Source organism: Leopardus geoffroyi, chromosome A2 (assembly GCF_018350155.1).
Source record: "Leopardus geoffroyi isolate Oge1 chromosome A2, O.geoffroyi_Oge1_pat1.0, whole genome shotgun sequence".
Taxonomy (NCBI): domain Eukaryota; kingdom Metazoa; phylum Chordata; class Mammalia; order Carnivora; family Felidae; genus Leopardus; species Leopardus geoffroyi.
The window spans coordinates 136,385,207-136,402,946 of record NC_059331.1 but is presented as its reverse complement, the minus strand read 5'-3'; the positions used below and the strand labels follow the sequence as shown (position 1 = coordinate 136,402,946).

At 37.9% G+C, this 17,740-nt stretch overlaps 1 protein-coding gene across 7 annotated transcripts in view; it reads left to right on the top strand.

The window, feature by feature from the left end:
* Nucleotides 1-17,740, top strand: part of CTTNBP2 (cortactin binding protein 2) — a 166,926-nt gene that overhangs the window by 72,462 nt on the left and 76,724 nt on the right. For all 7 annotated transcript variants that reach the window (XM_045495409.1, XM_045495410.1, XM_045495407.1 and 4 more), the window contains exon 3: nt 6,156-6,380. In XM_045495409.1, coding sequence (XP_045351365.1) covers nt 6,156-6,380 — 225 coding nt within the window. The remainder of the gene's footprint in view (nt 1-6,155; nt 6,381-17,740) is intronic.

Here is a 17,740-nt window from a genome sequence, read left to right as displayed (position 1 = left end):
TGGTAACTTAATAATGTCTACTCTGAGCAGGAGAACAGGACAGTGTGGCACTGTGTGCCTTTCTTGAGCCAGTTAGGGAATAAAGGTAATCTTACTTTTACGGGTGTGCATGGGCCACGTATCTGGCCGAGATGAGCACTGATGGATGTGTGCTAGATGGAAAGTGGCATATGTGGTCAAAGTAAAGAGTTGGAAGGTTACTTCTGAGAGATTTGTGTGAAACCAAGCCATTTCATGGATTTTGTTAGACTGGTCTATGTGTCTTGAGAGAAAGCTGGTGGTTTATCGAAGTATCACTTGTAAATTTTAGCCTTAGGAATCAAATCTAAGTCTGTCTTGATATATGATACACATTATGTATATATTATATATATATATATATATATATATATATATATATATACATATATACATATATATACTATATACGTATATATAATATATGTATATATTATATATACGTATATAATAATATATGTGTATATTATGTGATATATAATACACATTATGTATATTCCTGGCATGACAGTTTCCACACATTCAGGTTATTAGGTTTATGAGCAGGTACAACACTAGTTGGCAGAAAGGTTGAGGAAAGAGGGCCGGAGGAGAAAGAGCAGGAAAAAAATAGGCCTCTTTGACTTGCTACTCCAGTGTGGTGTGGCAGATCATGTGACACCCTGGCACGCCTTCATTTCTGTGCGCTGTGTGTGTCTTGCCACATATAGTGAAATGAACGTTTCAAACTTTTTGGCATTTAATAAATAATCCTTGGGGTTATATTTTGTTCCTGGCTGGTGAATTTCTAAGACTTTGCAATCAGTGAAGGGCAGTGACTGGGTTGCAAAACATTGCTGGTTTACCCTCTGCCATCCATCTACCTGCTCTGTGTGTGTGCGTGTGCATTGTATATGAAGGCATAAACAAACTCCTACGTTTTCTGCCCCTCTTAGAGTGACAGTGAGCTCTGAGGACATGGCTTATCTCTGGCTTCCCATTCCCTTTTAGTTACAAGTGGGATTTTTTTTCCCTTTCTTAGAAGAGCGCTTCATTTTTTTTTTTTTTTTTTTTTTTGTCTAGGTGTACTTGAAATCTTTTCCAATAAGATAAATTTAGCGTAAGATAGGTAAATTTTTATGTTGGCTGTTTGGAAGAATCTCAATGTATTTTCCATCCCTCTTGAATTGGAATAATAGTATTTCGGGGTTTGAGAGGAGTGTGACAGTGTGGAAGTCAGTGATCTTCCTGATCTTTGAGACCCCTGGACCCCATTTCTACCACATGTTTTTTCAGCCTACATTTGAAACACAGCCAGAGACACAGATTTCACTGCAGTCCAATGCAGCTTATTGTATCTCTAGAACAGCTTTGGCCCTTGAAAATTTTTTTTATTATCGTGGCTATCATTGTATTGTTTGGGAGTAAACACCTCTTTAAACCAAGATGCCTTCAGATACTGAAAGAATGCAGTCATGCCTCTGTAAATCCTTTTAAGCATTCCTGTTTTCCTTCTACTCTTACAATTCAGTTCTGTTCTCAGGTCCTTTTTGTATTGATCGTTATTTAAATATTTCACCCAGAAGTGAGCCCAGTAGTCCAGGAATTGTCTAGTTCTGATCTCTTTTTTCTATTAATTAACGAAGCTTGGAAATGAGTTGCTGGCTTGACATGTGGGGGAGGAACAGTTTCCATTTTATTGTTCACTCCTTGAGATAGTGTTGGTCGCAACCCCTAAGGTTTTCATACTTCTGTGTTTGACCTCAAGAACTGACTCCTATTTATTCCTGAGAAAGTCCATCTTGTCAGATTGGGCTCATCATTTCAACCATCCTTTGTGGTTTTATGCGATTGGCACCCAAGATAGTGGCAGCTGTGTTGAGTAGGCTCAAGCTGAGGACAGAATTTCTTAGTCTTACAGTTAGATCTGTATTAATGCTTTAAAACATTTTTAAAAATGTGAATTAAAATAGTGGCTGTCTGTTGGACTTAATTTTACGAGAAAATGAATATAAAACACATAGCAATAAATAATGTCTCAATAAAAGTTATCTTTTACTAGTATTTTTTAAATGTTACAAAATCATTTTGACTTTTCATAAGATAAAATAATTTTAGCTATATATTTTTTTAGTGTTTATTTATTTTGAGAGAGGGTGGCAGAGTGCAAGCAGGGGAGGGGCAGAGAGAACAGGAGACAGAATCTGCAGCAGGCTCCAGGCTCTGAGCTATCAGCACAGAGCCTGCCTGATGTGGGGCTCAAACTCACGGACCATGAGATCATGACCTGAGCTGAAGTTGGACACTCAGCCACCTAAGCCACCCAGGTGCCTCCCCAGCCATATGTTTTTAAATGTTTTTTAAAATTAATTGGTGGTATGTTTTAATTGTGCCCCACAATGCATGCTTTAGATTTTTTTTCCTAAGGAAGTTACATACTCTGGGACAAATTGAATATTTAAGTTTTTTTCCTTGTATTATTACTAATCAGGTGTAATCTAGTTCATTTGGACTCGTCGAACAATGAAAACCAAAAGTAAGAACACTTTGTCAAATCTTCTAATAATAATGGCCATGTTTTTCTTTATTTCTTGACAAGATCTTATAAAACCTCAGATTATGATTGAAATTATATTTTTATCAAGGTAGCTAGGTTTAAGGGTTCCTTTAAAAGCCTGTTTTCATAATTATAGTCTGTGTCTTTATAATGACTCATTTTCCTGAAATGCATTTCATTCTCAAGTAATTCTGATGCATAAACCAAGAAGTTATCTGCACATTCAGCTTTTCCTTTTTTTAGGGAAAGGCCTCTTCATACCCAGTATTAGAAACATCAAGCCATTTTTTGTTACATGATCTCCTTAAATATTAAAACTTGTATGTATTGTTGACCTGCCCTTACCAAAAGTAACTTAGTACATTAAGAATTAAATAGTGTGTTATAAACTAACATGTCCTGAAAAAGGTAAGCATTTTTTCAAGAATGTTAAAGGAATAAGCATTTAATAGTTGAAAAAATGGGTAAAATTAAGCGATTTCAATTGGCTTGGGCATGTGTTCAGTTATAGATGCTTGCCTAAATCCAAATTAAGCTAAACTCTAAAACTTGAGATGGGCAAAAGAGGAGGAGGTGACAGGGAGGGTTAGTGGGAAGTTACCTGGGCTAAGGAGGGGAAGGTGTCCCAACCTGCCAGCATCACATGGACAAAGGCATGAGGTGTGTGTGTGTGTGTGTGTGTGTGTGTGTGTGTGTGTGTGTGTGGCGGCGGGGAGGGGGGTTGCTTAACAGTGGATATGGAAGCATTGAGGGCTGTAAGCAGAAAAGTGACTGAGGTTTCCTTAGAAAGGTATTCTGACAGTTCTGTGGTAAGCAGAATGCCTCTATTAGATACAATCCTGATTTGGGGTGTAGTTAGTACAAAGAATCATGAACCATAGAAAACCAGCTGCTACCTGCTGTGGTTTTCCTGAAACTGCTCTTGCCTTGTTTTAGATTGGAGAGTTAATTGAGTCCTTCCTGGGATCCCCTAATTCTGCCTCAGGCATTGGGTAAACTACTACTTGGTCATCATTTTCTTAGGAATTAGTTCTGCATAGAGGAGTCTGACATTGGCCTGACTTACTCCCCAGGTTCCTGGTAAGATTATCCCTTTGGGAAGAAACTTGACTCCCTCGAACAGGGAAAATGGCATGAGCTCTTTCCTTAGAGGGCTGTGGGTTGCAAATTACATTTTCCTAAGTCTGTTGGATGCTACATTTATCTGTGCAGCAAGAATACATTACATACCCATTGTCTGTTCTATGGTGGGTTGAAAGCATGTCAAGCTGAATAAAAATGCCCCTACTTGAAAGGAGCTCAAAGCAAAAGGTTTAAGAGAAGACAGCCCTACTAGGCTCAGAGTGACTAGACTCTTCCCATAATAGAGATTACCAATTGGGTGTCCTGTCATCTTGTACTCCCACATTTTGTTTAGATGAAAATGTATGAGTGTTTCCTATAGACTGGGTTGGGCCATGAGCACCAAAGAGTGGGAATGAGATTGATTCAGGTCCTGTTCAGTAGACAAGTCTGGAGAACATGGCACCTCAGTTGGCAAAAACTAGATTCTAGATGCTACATAAGGAGTGTATGCAAGGCTGGCTTCCTGAGTGTACAACTCGTGCAGTTGCAGGGGGCCATGCACTTAGGAAGGCCTCCTGCTTGCTTAAATGGTATGCTGTCACCATCTTGAAATTCGTAATTTTTGAACAAAGAGCTCTATGTTTCATTGTATCGTGGGCCTTGCAGATTATGTAGTCAGTCCTAAATTTATGACCTGCATTGAGGGAAACTATGACTGAAGAGACCCAGCAGTGGGAGAGGAGACGGTGGCCTCTAAAGTCACCGAGTACTTCATAGGGAAAAGCAGGCTTTAACTATTCACCATACTCGGTAAGGCTAGTCTTCCAACTGAACCAGTCACATAGGATGTTCCTGCTCCCTTCACCTCCATCTTTATCATCTACCTCCTGTCCCTTCCAACACAGAGAGAACTACTTATTGGAGAACCACTTATTAGAAAGAGGGGGAGCAGATGTGTGTAAAGGGAGAGAGGTTTTCATAAGCCCTCCTTTCCCACGTGGTACATGTTAACTTGCAGCAGATCCTAGCTGGGGAAGGGAAGAGGTCATACCACTCAGGTTGGATATTCTAATCAAATTGAGACTGGTTTATGTCTTCAAATGACAATAGGACTTGTATTAGAGAAAAGTAAGAGGGAAAAAAAAGTAAGAGAAAAACCATAGGGGCATCTCAAGTTTTCATCCAGGGGTGGGGGGTGAATTACTATGTTGAATGAAAATTAAGAGAAAAGTGAAGGCAAAATGAAATCGCTTTTGAAATTACATCTTGGAAGTGATACTCAGTGTACTGATCACATAATTGAATTTGAAGAATCTAGAAATATCAAATGCTTTTGGACTCCTAAATCGTGTTGACTTTTAAGTTTAAAATGATTCTCTGAAGGTAGCTTAATTTTAACCGTGAAATTGGGCTTTTTGTAAACTGTATTTCTTAATCTAATTTGGTAATAGGGAAAGAAACGTTAGATTTTCCCATTTGTCATTTGCACTGGTGTTTATCTAGTTGTTGGCTTGCTGACAGTGGTCTAAAAATGGAAAAGTCTAGTTGTTCAATGCAGTTACTTTTAAAGTGAGGAAATTTATGTAATATTTCTTTAGAAAACACATTTAACATTTTGGATAATTAGCTTGATTTATTGGAAAGTAATTTAGTTTTCTCACTGACCGTGACATAGAATAATTGTTTTCTAGTGGCTATTCCCCATGACCCGAGTTAGGAAAATGTTGCTAGTTTTAATATATTTCCACTGCTTTTTTCCATTCTATGCAAAGACTGTTGTAGGCTAATTATAGAAAATTGCATTTAGTGCCATGTGGATGCGAAATTAACTTTGACACTGATGGACTAACATTGAGAGTAAAATGAGGTTATGTTCTTTTCTGGGACTCTGTGAACTATATTTTAATGCCTTTCAACAATGAGAGATATTTGCATTTTCTTGAATCTTCTGGAGGTTTGTGGTAATTTAGCCAAACTTCACGAAATATGAATGTTGTGACTTTTTGACATAAAGATTTCATGAAGTATTTTCTTCTCTAGCAAATATCCTTATAAATTCTTTCTGGCTATACAAAACTTGGAGGAGATTTATATTTTGTGAGTTAACTTGATGAGTATCATGTGAAATAAGTTCTATCAGGATAGAGATGATTTTATTTTTGAACTTCTGCTAAAAGTTATTTTAATTGTTGGTATTTCTCATTTTACTTTAAATTAGGAAAGACTGCACCTAAAATACAGATCCCTGAAGGAGTGAGCATCATGGGAAAAAGCTGTATTTGCATCATTTGTAATTTAAAAGACATTCTTAAAGGAAGAAAGCTTGAAAGTAGGCTGAATGGCATGCCAAGCTAGTCAGGGATTGGGGTCACGTTCTCCTCACTTGTCTCTCACTGCCTGACATCTTACGTAAGCCATTACTCAAAAACAGCTCTATTGAATACCATTTGGAAAAGTAATCACAAAACCTTCTTATAAATATCTTTCTGTATATTTTTATTTCTTTCTTCAATATGTCCCTCTGATTTTGTTCTAGGCTCGCAGGAAAGAAGTATTTATCCAGGAACGGTATGGGAGATTTAATTTAAATGACCCATTCTTGGCACTACAGAGAGACTATGAAGCAGGTGCTGGCGATAAAGAGAAGAAGCCAGTTTGCACCAACCCCCTCTCCATCCTTGAAGCAGTCATGGCCCACTGCAGAAAGATGCAAGAAAGGATGTCCACACAGCTGGCTGCTGCTGAGAGCAGACAAAAGAAGGTATTGAGACTTTCAAACAGTCATGTTTCTTACAATACAGCGCAGAATAAAGAAACCATCTCCAAAGTTGTTGTTTGCTCTTAAATGTTATTTTCAAGAAGGGTTGGGATAAATGCTTAGAAATACAAAATGCCGACAGATTCTGGTGGCCCTTTTCAAATATAACTCAAAAATAACACTAAGCTATAAAATAAGTATAACAAAGAACGTATGTTTCCCATAATGGTTACTTTGATGCTTTCTTTAAAATATGCTTTTTTTTTTTTTTTCCTGGACTTTTCTAGTGCCATAAGATACGTTTAACTGCTAGGTGGGATATCCAGGATTGCAACCAGAACCCTGATCAAATGGCGGTGTCCCCAACTTATTCATCCAGCTTCTGTCTCAAATATTTCTTTGCAACTAGAAATTACTTTTTTAAATGATGATTTTGGAAAATGAAATTAGCATGAGGAGAATAGAATGAAATTTGTGTGGTGTATGCAATCTCACAACATATCATCTTGAAGTCCTGGTTAGTCTCAAACTTGCCCCTGGGGTCTGATGGCTGTGTCCGCTGCAGACCTCCAGGCTCCTGCTCACATGTGTTTCATTTAAACCAACCTCCTCCTCCCTTCTCACCTCCCCCACCAACATACACATGTATTTATTGTACTTGAGTGCATGCTTCAAAGAGCTCTAAGTGATAAAAACTTACTGCGATCAGCCATAAGGAAATAGAGGTTGAAATTTTGCCCTTCTAATAGGCTGCCAAGACTACTGATACCATTTATTAGGAGAGAGTAAGGAAGTCAGAGAAGCTAATGAAGTCTAGTATGATTAGAATTTAAAGTAATCTGTTCTTCCAGCCATTATTAAAGCATGCATTTAAGTGTTTCTTCTATTTGTCCTTTTCAGAGAACCTGGTGTAGTTCACATGTAACACCTGGTTGGTGATTAAACTGAATGTGGCATACTGTAAATATTTATGATATACTGTAATTTAATGTGTGTGGTTTTTTCCAGGTAATTATATATTTGCATTGACATATGTGTGCTAATGTTCTGGTAGAAGTGTTGAATGAAAGCAAACCTCTTCCTCAGGATGTCACATAGTAGAAAACTAAAGTACTGAGTAAAATAGTACGGAAGAATAAGAAGGCTTTCCATGGATGTGAGGCAAAATCAGTTTTACTCTGGACTTTGCAAACCCTCTACAAAGCCCTGCAGACAACCACTGAGGTCTCTGGAGATTTTCAGAAATCCCTAGGAACCGCATAAGCAGGAGCCAGTATATTTCAGCTGACGTCACTGAAGCTCATTTGTATTTCTTGGATGAGACACATTTCAATTATGTTCTTAACGTGTCAAATGAACTATTTCATAATAAAGTATTTCTGCTGGGTTTTATGCTGCGTTATCAAAAATCAAGAAAATATTTTGTTTTGCCTATAATTTGCATTTAATGTATAAAAATGGATGCTCTCCTAAATTTTACTTCAGTTTTGCATTTTATCTATCATTTCTCTTATAAGAGAAAAAGGAAGAAACTCATTTTGAGTTGAATCAAAGATTTTATTATCTAGCTGATTTTTTTTTTTTTTTTTAATCAACTTACATCCTGTTTGTTTCTGAATGACTGGGTCATTTCCAACCTGGCTGGGAGTGAAAGGAAATTGTTTCTGTCCTATGGGTCCTACGAGGCTAATACGAAATGAGCCAGTGATCTGTCTCCCACGTATAACGGGGATACAGGCGTCCTTTATGGCCGAATTCATTGGCCTGTGTAGGCTCAGTGAAGGGTTGCTCTGATAGGCAGTGCTACTCTTTATCCATAAAGGATATTCTATTCTGGTAGACTGTAGCATGTGAGAAGAGTTATATTTTGTACTCTTATCCTGAATCTTTACTTAGAAAGAAAATAAAATATCACATGAACTGATAAGAGCAGAAACACCAAAGTCATCTTTTTAGCAACAAAATTACCTATCACCTTTACCCCTGGAAGTAAATATTTTAACAAAACATCTTCACTTCTCTTGCAGATAGAATAAATTGCAGCTTTAGAAATCTAAAAGCAGTAAGACAAAAAAATCCATTATTTTAAATGAATCCAGTTCTTTAAACTACTGCCAGAGCAGAGGTTGGGGAAAGCAAAGGTCCCATTATCTACAATTCAAGTATTTATTATCAGACACTGGACATAGCTCTTTGGTAATTCGAAGACATTTGGCCTGAACACTGCTCTGGTTGGCCTTTCGAGGCGGGAGAAGAGGCTCCATGCTCATTCATGCATTGATTCCTGCTGAGACTACTAATAGGAGGGTTAACTGTTTGGCAATTTGTGTGCCAGGAAAATTTGGGCAAGAGTCAATTTGGCAAATGGACTGAGCCCGTAAAGCCACTTTGAATAAGCTAATGAGTGATCATCGTGGGGAACTTTGCCTCCAGTAATCTACTTTCTGTTTAGAGCCAGTAACCTAGGGTGCAATGATATTTTGGTTTTTATTACTTACGTGCATCACCTGTTAATGGAATTTCTATCCTAATTTATTTTCAATCATTTGTTCATACTTAAATATTTCTAGGCCTGGAATAGGAAAGACTTTTTAATTTGAGCAGAGCGTTTAAAAGTCAGAAGCCTGGGAATATTCAGAAGGGAGTAATTTTTGTTTTTAACGAGTGAAAAAACTAATAGTAGCTCTGTGTATCAGCTATAGATTGTTTTGGTGGCAGCTTAGTATGATGAGGTAGGTTGCAAGGCACTAAATGTTCCAGGCAGGATTCTTAGTTGTGAGCAAGTGAAGCCAGCATTCACAGAGTTAAGCACGTGTTTAGGTTGGCTTAAGCATGGTAGAGTGCAGCTGGGAAAGCTAGGGGACCAGGTCTTAATCACCCAGCATCACTGACAACTGCTCACTGTCAGTCACATCCGCAGTGGGTGAGGCTTCTGCTGGTGAGAGGTGAATACTGTAGCCTGCTGATGCCAGCATGACTGCCATCATGCTCTAGGCCTTGAGTGTTGCCTCCCCTGGCCCTGCTTCTTCACATCACTCACCTCCAAGTTAGAGCCTAAGAGCAGATGCATCTGATTGGCCAAGCTTAGGCCCCACGCCCTCTCCCTGGTGATGAGGAAGACTGGGAAGGCAGCTATGGGGCATATTTAGCTTCTACAGAGAACCATAAGGTGGAGAATTCTCCTGACATAGGAAGGAGTTGCAGGTGCTAGACGACCAAGGAAATGACAAACGAGCCAGAAAAGAACAATCAATTTATTTGTTTTAATTTATTTCATATGCCTTTTTCTTCCTCTGATTGATAATTGTACTTGGTTCCATCACTTGTATTCAGTACTCTCTACTTCATTATAAAATGGTCACTTTTTTTTCAATATATGAAATTTATTGTCAAATTGGTTTCCATACAACACCCAGTGCTCATCCCAAAAGGTGCCCTCCTCAATACCCATCACCCACCCTCCCCTCCCTCCCACCCCCCCATCAACCCTCAGTTTGTTCTCAGTTTTTAACAGTCTCTTATGCTTTGGCTCTCTCCCACTCTAACCTCTTTTTTTTTTTTCCTTCCCCTCCCCCATGGGTTTCTGTTAAGTTTCTCAGGATCCACATAAGAGTGAAACCATATGGTATCTGTCTTTCTCTGTATGGCTTATTTCACTTAGCATAACACTCTCCAGTTCCAACCACGTTGCTACAAAGGGCCATATTTCATTCTTTCTCATTGCCACGTAGTACCCCATTGTGTATATAAACCACAATTTCTTTACCCATTCATCAGTTGATGGACATTTAGTCTCTTTCCATAATTTGGCTATTGTTGAGAGTGCTGCTATAAACATTGGGGTACAAGTGCCCCTATGCATCAGCACTCCTGTATCCCTTGGGTAAATTCCTAGCAGTGCTATTGCTGGGTCATAGGGTAGATCTATTTTTAATTTTTTGAGGAACCTTCACACTGTTTTCCAGAGTGGCTGCACCAATTTGCATTCCCACCAACAGTGCAAGAGGGTTCCCGTTTCTCCACATCCTCTCCAGCATCTGTAGTCTCCTGATTTGTTCATTTTGGCCACTCTGACTGGCGTGAGGTGATATCTGAGTGTGGTTTTGATTTGTATTTCCCTGATGAGGAGCGACGTTGAACATCTTTTCATGTGCCTGTTGGCCATCCGGATGTCTTCTTTAGAGAAGTGTCTATTCATGTTTTCTGCCCATTTCTTCACTGGGTTATTTGTTTTTCGGGTGCGGAGTTTGGTGAGCTCTTTATAGATTTTGGATACTAGCCCTTTGTCCGATATGTCGTTTGCAAATATCTTTTCCCTAAAATGGTCACTTTTTACAATGGAAATACAATTTAATTTCAAGGTGCTTTCTAGACTTTCAAGAATAACATGATAATCATCTAAATAATATTTTTTAGGAAGAATATTTAGCATGTTTTGTACATGAATTTTTAGTTCATTCATGAGTTTTTTTTTTTGTTTAAAAAAATTTTTTTTTAATATTTATTTATTTTTGAGAGCAAGAGACAGAGTTTGAGCATGGGAGGGGCCGAAAGAGGGAGACACAGAATCTGAAGCAGGCTCCCGGTTCTGCGCTGTCAGCACAGAACCTGACATGGAGCTTGAACTCACGAACCATGAGGTCATGACTTGAGCCAAAGTTGGACACTTAACCAATTGAGTCACCCAGGTGCCTCATAAATCTTTTTTTGTATAATTGATTTTGACTCCCCAGGAGCATTGCAGAGTGAGTATTAAGCAGGGGTGGGGGCAGTGGGGGAACTGGAGACTGAGGCCCACTGTGGTTCTGAGCAGAGATTTAGAAGAGAAGGTAATTAACTTGATCCATGTCTTACCCTCCCTCTCTTGAGACTCTAGATCAAAAGGAGTGGGCAGATGAAAACTGCAGAGCCCAAACTGCTGACTGGCAACTACAGCTCCTATGAAGAAAAACAATCTTGTAATGTATCTTATTGTTACGTATTTGTTGACCAGGATTGGGCAGATGGGTGGAGGTGACCAGGTGGAGAAGGGGACAAGGATGCAGTGAACGTTGAATGATTTGGGGGCCCAATGAGGAATATAGTTAAATGTCGTAAGAGTATTTTGTGGTTGTAACAAACATGCACTCCACTTTCTTATTTTACAAATGACCATAATTGCTTTCCTCTCTGTTTTCTACTTGGAATTAGAACAAATTGACTTTACATTACTGCTCTGCTCCCACCTACATAGTTTTCCCTTTCATTCTGTAAAAACAGTTGTTTGGTGCTTCTTCATTCATGGCTTCCAGTCTGGGTGCTATTCCTGGAGCAACCACCCACTTCCTCACTACCAGTGAAACTGTCTTAGCTCTTCTAAGCTCTTCCACACAATCCACTGCGTTTTGCAAAAGGGGTTGGTGTGCTCATGCAGACGTTGGCCACTACTTGAAAGTGGTTATGAGTAGATTCAACTCAGACAATAATATGACAAAATCAGCTAGAACTCTATAACCTGTGTATATAGGAGGCTCTGGTTCCTTTACAATTATAGTAGTATGTGGTTGAGTTGGGTAGAGACAGCTACCCAACTCATTAAGTCCACAGCCCCTCAATCACTGCTCAGAACTGTCCCAGATTGAGCCAGTGAGAGCCCTTTTAAGCTGGCTTCTTTTGATATGTTTCCCTCATTCTTTGAGTACTTCCTTACTTTCTTGTAGCAAGATATTCCAGGCTCATATTTTTCCTCTCCCAACCCCTGGAATCGGCTCTTAGCCCCAGGAGCACTAGTTTCCTTGGTGTTTACAAAACAAATCTAGAGCTAGGAAATTATATATATTTATCATAATCATATATGTTTTTATAAACACATATTTATATCTTATTTATATGTCTATTATTATCAAACCATGAATTCACAGTGATATTGACACCTCTGGTTCTAATCCAAAACCATAAGGATGTTCTTTTCCTTTCTCTATTTAAAATTAACTCTCTGGGGATGCCTAGGGGGCTCAGTCGATTGAGCATCAGACTCTTGATTTCAGCTCAGGTCATGATCCTCAGGGTCATGGGATCAAGCCCCGTGTCAGGCTCCATGCTGAGCGTGGAGTCTTCTTGGGATTCTCTCTCTCTCCCTCTGTGGCTCTCCCCTGCTCACATGCCCTCTCTTTCTCTCTCTTAAAAGAACTAAAACTAACTTCTCTTCAGTGGGAAACCTGGCTCCCATTATGCTTCAATTTATTTACTTGTTTACTTGAACCTAGAACACACAGAGTAGTATCAGAATTGCTAAACCATAATACAATAAAAAGCAAACATACAAACCTGGAATGCACTATTGTTTACAGTTCTTTAAGGAAACATTTACATGACGTAAAACACTTACATGAACATTGTAAGTGTACAAATTGATGAGTTTTAAAAATGTATACACTTGTGGAATCTGACCCCTTATAGGATAAAAAATATTTCCATCACCAGAGAAAGTTTCCTGGAGTACCTTCCCCTAAGTTCCTTCCCCAATTCAAGCAACCACTGAATATTCTTCTGATCTTTTTCATCATCAACTAATCTTATCTGTTTACTAGACCTTCAGGTAAATGATGACTGTAGTTAAATATTAAGCCTCAAATGCAAGAACTCAAAGCATCTCAATTTTTTTTTTAATTTTTAAAAAATGTTTTATTTTTGAGAGAGAGCACACAAGTGTGGGAGGGACAGAGAGGGTGGGACAGAGGATCCAAAGTGTGCTCCATGCTGACAGCAGTGAGCCCAACATGGGGCTTGAACTCACGAACCATGAGATCATGACTTGAGCTGAAGTCGGACACTCAACCGACTGAGCCACCCAGGTGCTTCTTTAATTTTTAATATTAAAGTATAGTTGACGTACAATGTCATATCAGTTTCAGGCATACAACATAGTGATTGGGCAATTCTATACATCATGCAGTGCTTACCATGAGAAATGTAGCTACCATCTGTCACCATACAATATTATTACAGTCTTATTGACTGTGTTCCCTATGCTGTACTTTCATTCCTGTGACTTATTTAACTGGAAGTTTGTACTTCTTAATCCTCTTCGCCTCATCCCTTTACCTCCCTTCTCTTCCCCTCCCAGGCGACCATAGTTTGTTCTTTGTATTTATGTATTTGTTTCTGTTTTTTGTTTGTTCACTTGTTTTTTTTAGATGCTACATGTAAGCGAAACCATATGGCATACATGGAAGGATCTAGAAGGTATTCTGCTAAGTGAAATAAGTCAGGCAAAGAAATATCAACTTTGTTTTTCTTTATCAAAATTGTTTTGGTTATTTTCATACAAACTTAAAATCAGTTTGTTGGTTTTTCCAAAAGTTTGCAGGAATTGGATTTTTTTTAAATTTTTTAAATTTATATTTATTTTTTGAGAGAGAGGGAGAGAGAGAGAGAGAGCACGCAAGCAGGGGAGGGAGAGAATCTTAAGCAGGCTCCACCCACAGTGCAGAGCCCAACATGGGGCTTGATCTCATAACCATGATATCATGACCTGAACTGAAATCAAGAATTGGATGCTTAACTGACTGAACCACCCAGGCACCCCAGAATTTTATTGAATCCGTAGACTAATTTATTGAGAGTGGACATGAAGAAGATTGAGTGTTCCAACCCATTATCATAGCATATTTCTCCATTTTTAAAGTTTTTTTATAATTTCTTTAAGCATCGTTTAGCTTTCAGTGTAGTGGTCTTAAATGTCTTTTGCTGAGATTATTACTAAGTATTTTATGTTTTTGATGCCATTGTAAATCACCCTTTTTAAAACATTTGTTTTCCAAATATTTATCACTAGGATACAGGTATTGACTGATTTTTGTATGTTGACAGTATATCCTGTCATCTTATTAAACTTGCTTATTAGTTTTCATAGTTGCTATGTATATTATATCTGACTTTATAGATAAACAACCGCATCATCTGCGAATAGAGCCCATTTTACTACTTCCTTTCTTTTTTTTTTTTTTTTTTTTTTTTTTTAAATTTTTTTTTTAACGTTTATTTATTTTTGAGACAGAGAGAGACAGAGCATGAACGGGGGAGGGTCAGAGAGAGGGAGACACAGAATCTGAAACAGGCTCCAGGCTCTGAGCTGTCAGCACAGAGCCCGACGCGGGGCTCGAACTCACGGACCGTGAGATCATGACCTGAGCCGAAGTCGGCCGCTTAACCGACTGAGCCACCCAGGCGCCCCTACTACTTCCTTTCTAACTTGCCTATCTTCCGGCCTGCCTTCCTTGTTCTTCCCGCACCCCCATCACTGCACTGACTAGAACCCCCCATGGTACAGTGTTGAAAAGAAGTAGTGAGAAGAGACTTCAGTGCTTTCTCTGTTTCTCAGGGAGGATACAGTCTGTGTTTCACCATTAAGTATGATGTTAGATGTGCTTCTTTACAGATGCCCTTTATGTCATTGAGGTTTTATTCTATGTAGAGAGGTTTTTATCATGAATAGGTTTTGCATTTTGTAGAATGGTTTATCTGCACCTGTTGGTGTGGTCATGGTTTTTCTCTTTATCTTTTTAAGGTGATGAATTACACTAATTTTCAAATACTGGAACAACTTGCATTCCTGAGGTAAACTTCAGAGAGTCACCTCTTACTAATCTTATTTATATATTGCTAGATTCAGTTTGCCTGTATTTTGCTAGGGAGTTTTGCATCTGTATTCATGAATGATCATTTTTCTGTAAATTGGAAAAAAAATGCTTGACTGGTTTTGATTTTAAGGTAATTCTGGAATCAATATGAATTAGAATATTTTCCTTTCTCTAAAAGATATGTAGAAGTTTGACACTATTTCTGTCTTTAATATTTAGTAGACATCACTAGTAAAGCCGTATGAGCTAGGACTTTTCTTTAGGGGAAACTTTTATTTGTGGATTAATTTTCTTTTCTTCATTTTTTAATTTTATTACTGTTTTTATTTTTTTGAGTGTGAATGTGTATATATATGTGCATGCCAGTGGAGGAGGGGCAAAGGGAGAGGGAGGATGCCAATCTTAAGCAGGCTCCATGCTCAGTGCTGAGCCTGACTTGGGGCTCGATCTCACCACCGTGAGATCATGACCTGAACTGAAATCTAGAGTCAGACATTTAACTGACAGAGCACCCAGGCATCCCAATTTGTGGATTCAATTTCTTTAAAAGATAAAAAGCCATTACAATTTTCTGTGCCATTTTATGTCCTGAAAGTTGTGTGTTTCAGAGGAATTTGATTTGTTGAATTTATTGACACATAGTTATTCATTATTTTTAATATTCTTTCTGTAGTGATATTTCCTCTTTTATTCCTATTATTTATAATTTGTGTTTTCTGTGTAGCCCAATCTGTTTTTTTTTTAAATGTTTCACAATATTATTGATCTTTTAGATGAAAAATGTTTGGCTTTGTTAATTTCCCCATCATTTGTGTCCTATTTAATTGATTTATTACCTTTGTCATTCCTTTCCTTTTACTTTATATTGGCTTAACTTCTTTGAGTTTCTTAAGGTGAAACGTAGGTGACTTATTTGAGATGACCCTTCTAATATGTGCAGTTAAAGATACAAATTTCAATATCCTCTGCTTTAAATGTTTTAAATTCTCTCCTTTCACTGCATTCCGTAGATTTTGTATGTTGTGTTTTTATTTTCATTCAGCCCAAAGTCTGATCTGACTTCCTTTGTGTTTTCTTCTTAAAGCTTTATACTGCTTAGAAGTATGTTTTATTTTTGAATTTTGGGGTGTCCTTAATCTTATTGTGATTTATATACAGTTCTGTTGTCAGAGGACATATTCTATAAGATTTTAGCCTTTTGTAAATTGTTGGTGGTTTTTAATAGCTCAGCAAGTGAATCTGAAAAGACTATATCTTCTGTAATATTGGGGTATTGTGTTCCAAATGCAAGTCAGCCAAGGGTATGTTTGTGGTGTTATTCAGATCTGTAGTGTTGCAGATTTTTCTTAATCTAGATTTTTTTTATGAGAGAAGATTGTCATTATTATAGATTTATCTATTTTTCCTTTTATTTCTGTCAGGTTTTGCCTCATATATTTTAGAGATAATTTAGCCATCATTTGTATTATAGTTTCTGTGTTTGTAATGTGTCTTTTTTTTCTTTGGCTGCTTTCAGGATTATTTCCTATCCTTGTTTTCAGCAATTTTACTATGATGTGCCTAGGTATGATTGCTGAGCTTCCTAGATACTTCCCCTGCACCCCAAACTGGTGAATTTTTTTTGTCCATTATTTCTCTTACTATAGTTTTCCTCATTCTCTCTCTCCATTTTCGATTCCAGTTATGTAGAATTTAGACCACATTATATTGTCCCACAGGTCCCTGAGGTGCTGTTCAGTCAACGAATTTTTTTCTGTATTTCTTAAATTGGATACCTTCTTTTGTTCTGTTTTCAAATTCACTGTCCTTTTTATTCTACTCAAGTCTGCTATTAAGCCTATTCAGTGAACATTTTTCATTTTAGATTAATATCTTTTCTAGAGTTTCCATTTGGTTCTTTTTTTCTTTTCTTTTCTTTTTCCCCTAGTTTCCATTTCTATGCCAGGATCCTCCTTTGTTCAATCACTGTGATGATATTTTCTTTGAAAATGGCTCCTTTAAGTTCCCAGTCTGCTAATTCCAATATGGATCATCTTTGGCCCAGTTTTTCGAATATGTTTCTCTTGACAGTGGATCACTTAAAAAAAAATTACTTTGCATGTCTAGTAATTTTTTTATATATTAGACATCCTGATTAACATGATACAGACCTTCAGGATTCTCTTATCTTCTGAAGAGTGTATTTTGTTCTAGTAAGCACTTAACCTGGTTATATTCAGACTCCAAACTGTCCCCTTACAGCTGGCAATAGCTGAAATATTTGTTCAGTTCTCTCAGCCATTGAGCAGCCACCTCTGTTGTTCAGTGTGGAGTCTCCCCCATGAATGTATAAATCACGAGTCAACCTAGGATTGCGGCAGCCCTAGTTCCAATTTTGACTCCTTGAGCCACTATAGAGAGTACTTGTGCTTGAGTTCCTGCTGCCAGTGCTGTCAGGACAGGGAACTGCCCTCACTTGCAAAGCTATGCAAGGGCAAACCTCATCCAGTTCTGTTGGCTCCTTTCAAATGGGAGAATGTACTCCTTTCTGTTTTTACCACTTACTACGCTCCAAAGCTTTCAAATAGTTACTTTTTTATAATATTTTTTCCAAATATTTTAATTGTTATCTGCCAAAGAGATAGTCTAATAAAAGCTATTTCACCATTATTGGTAGTGAAACTTTCTCTGATGTACTTTGTAATTGTTGAATTGTAACTGCTATCTAACTTACTAAAAAATCCATCCATATGCTGAATATGG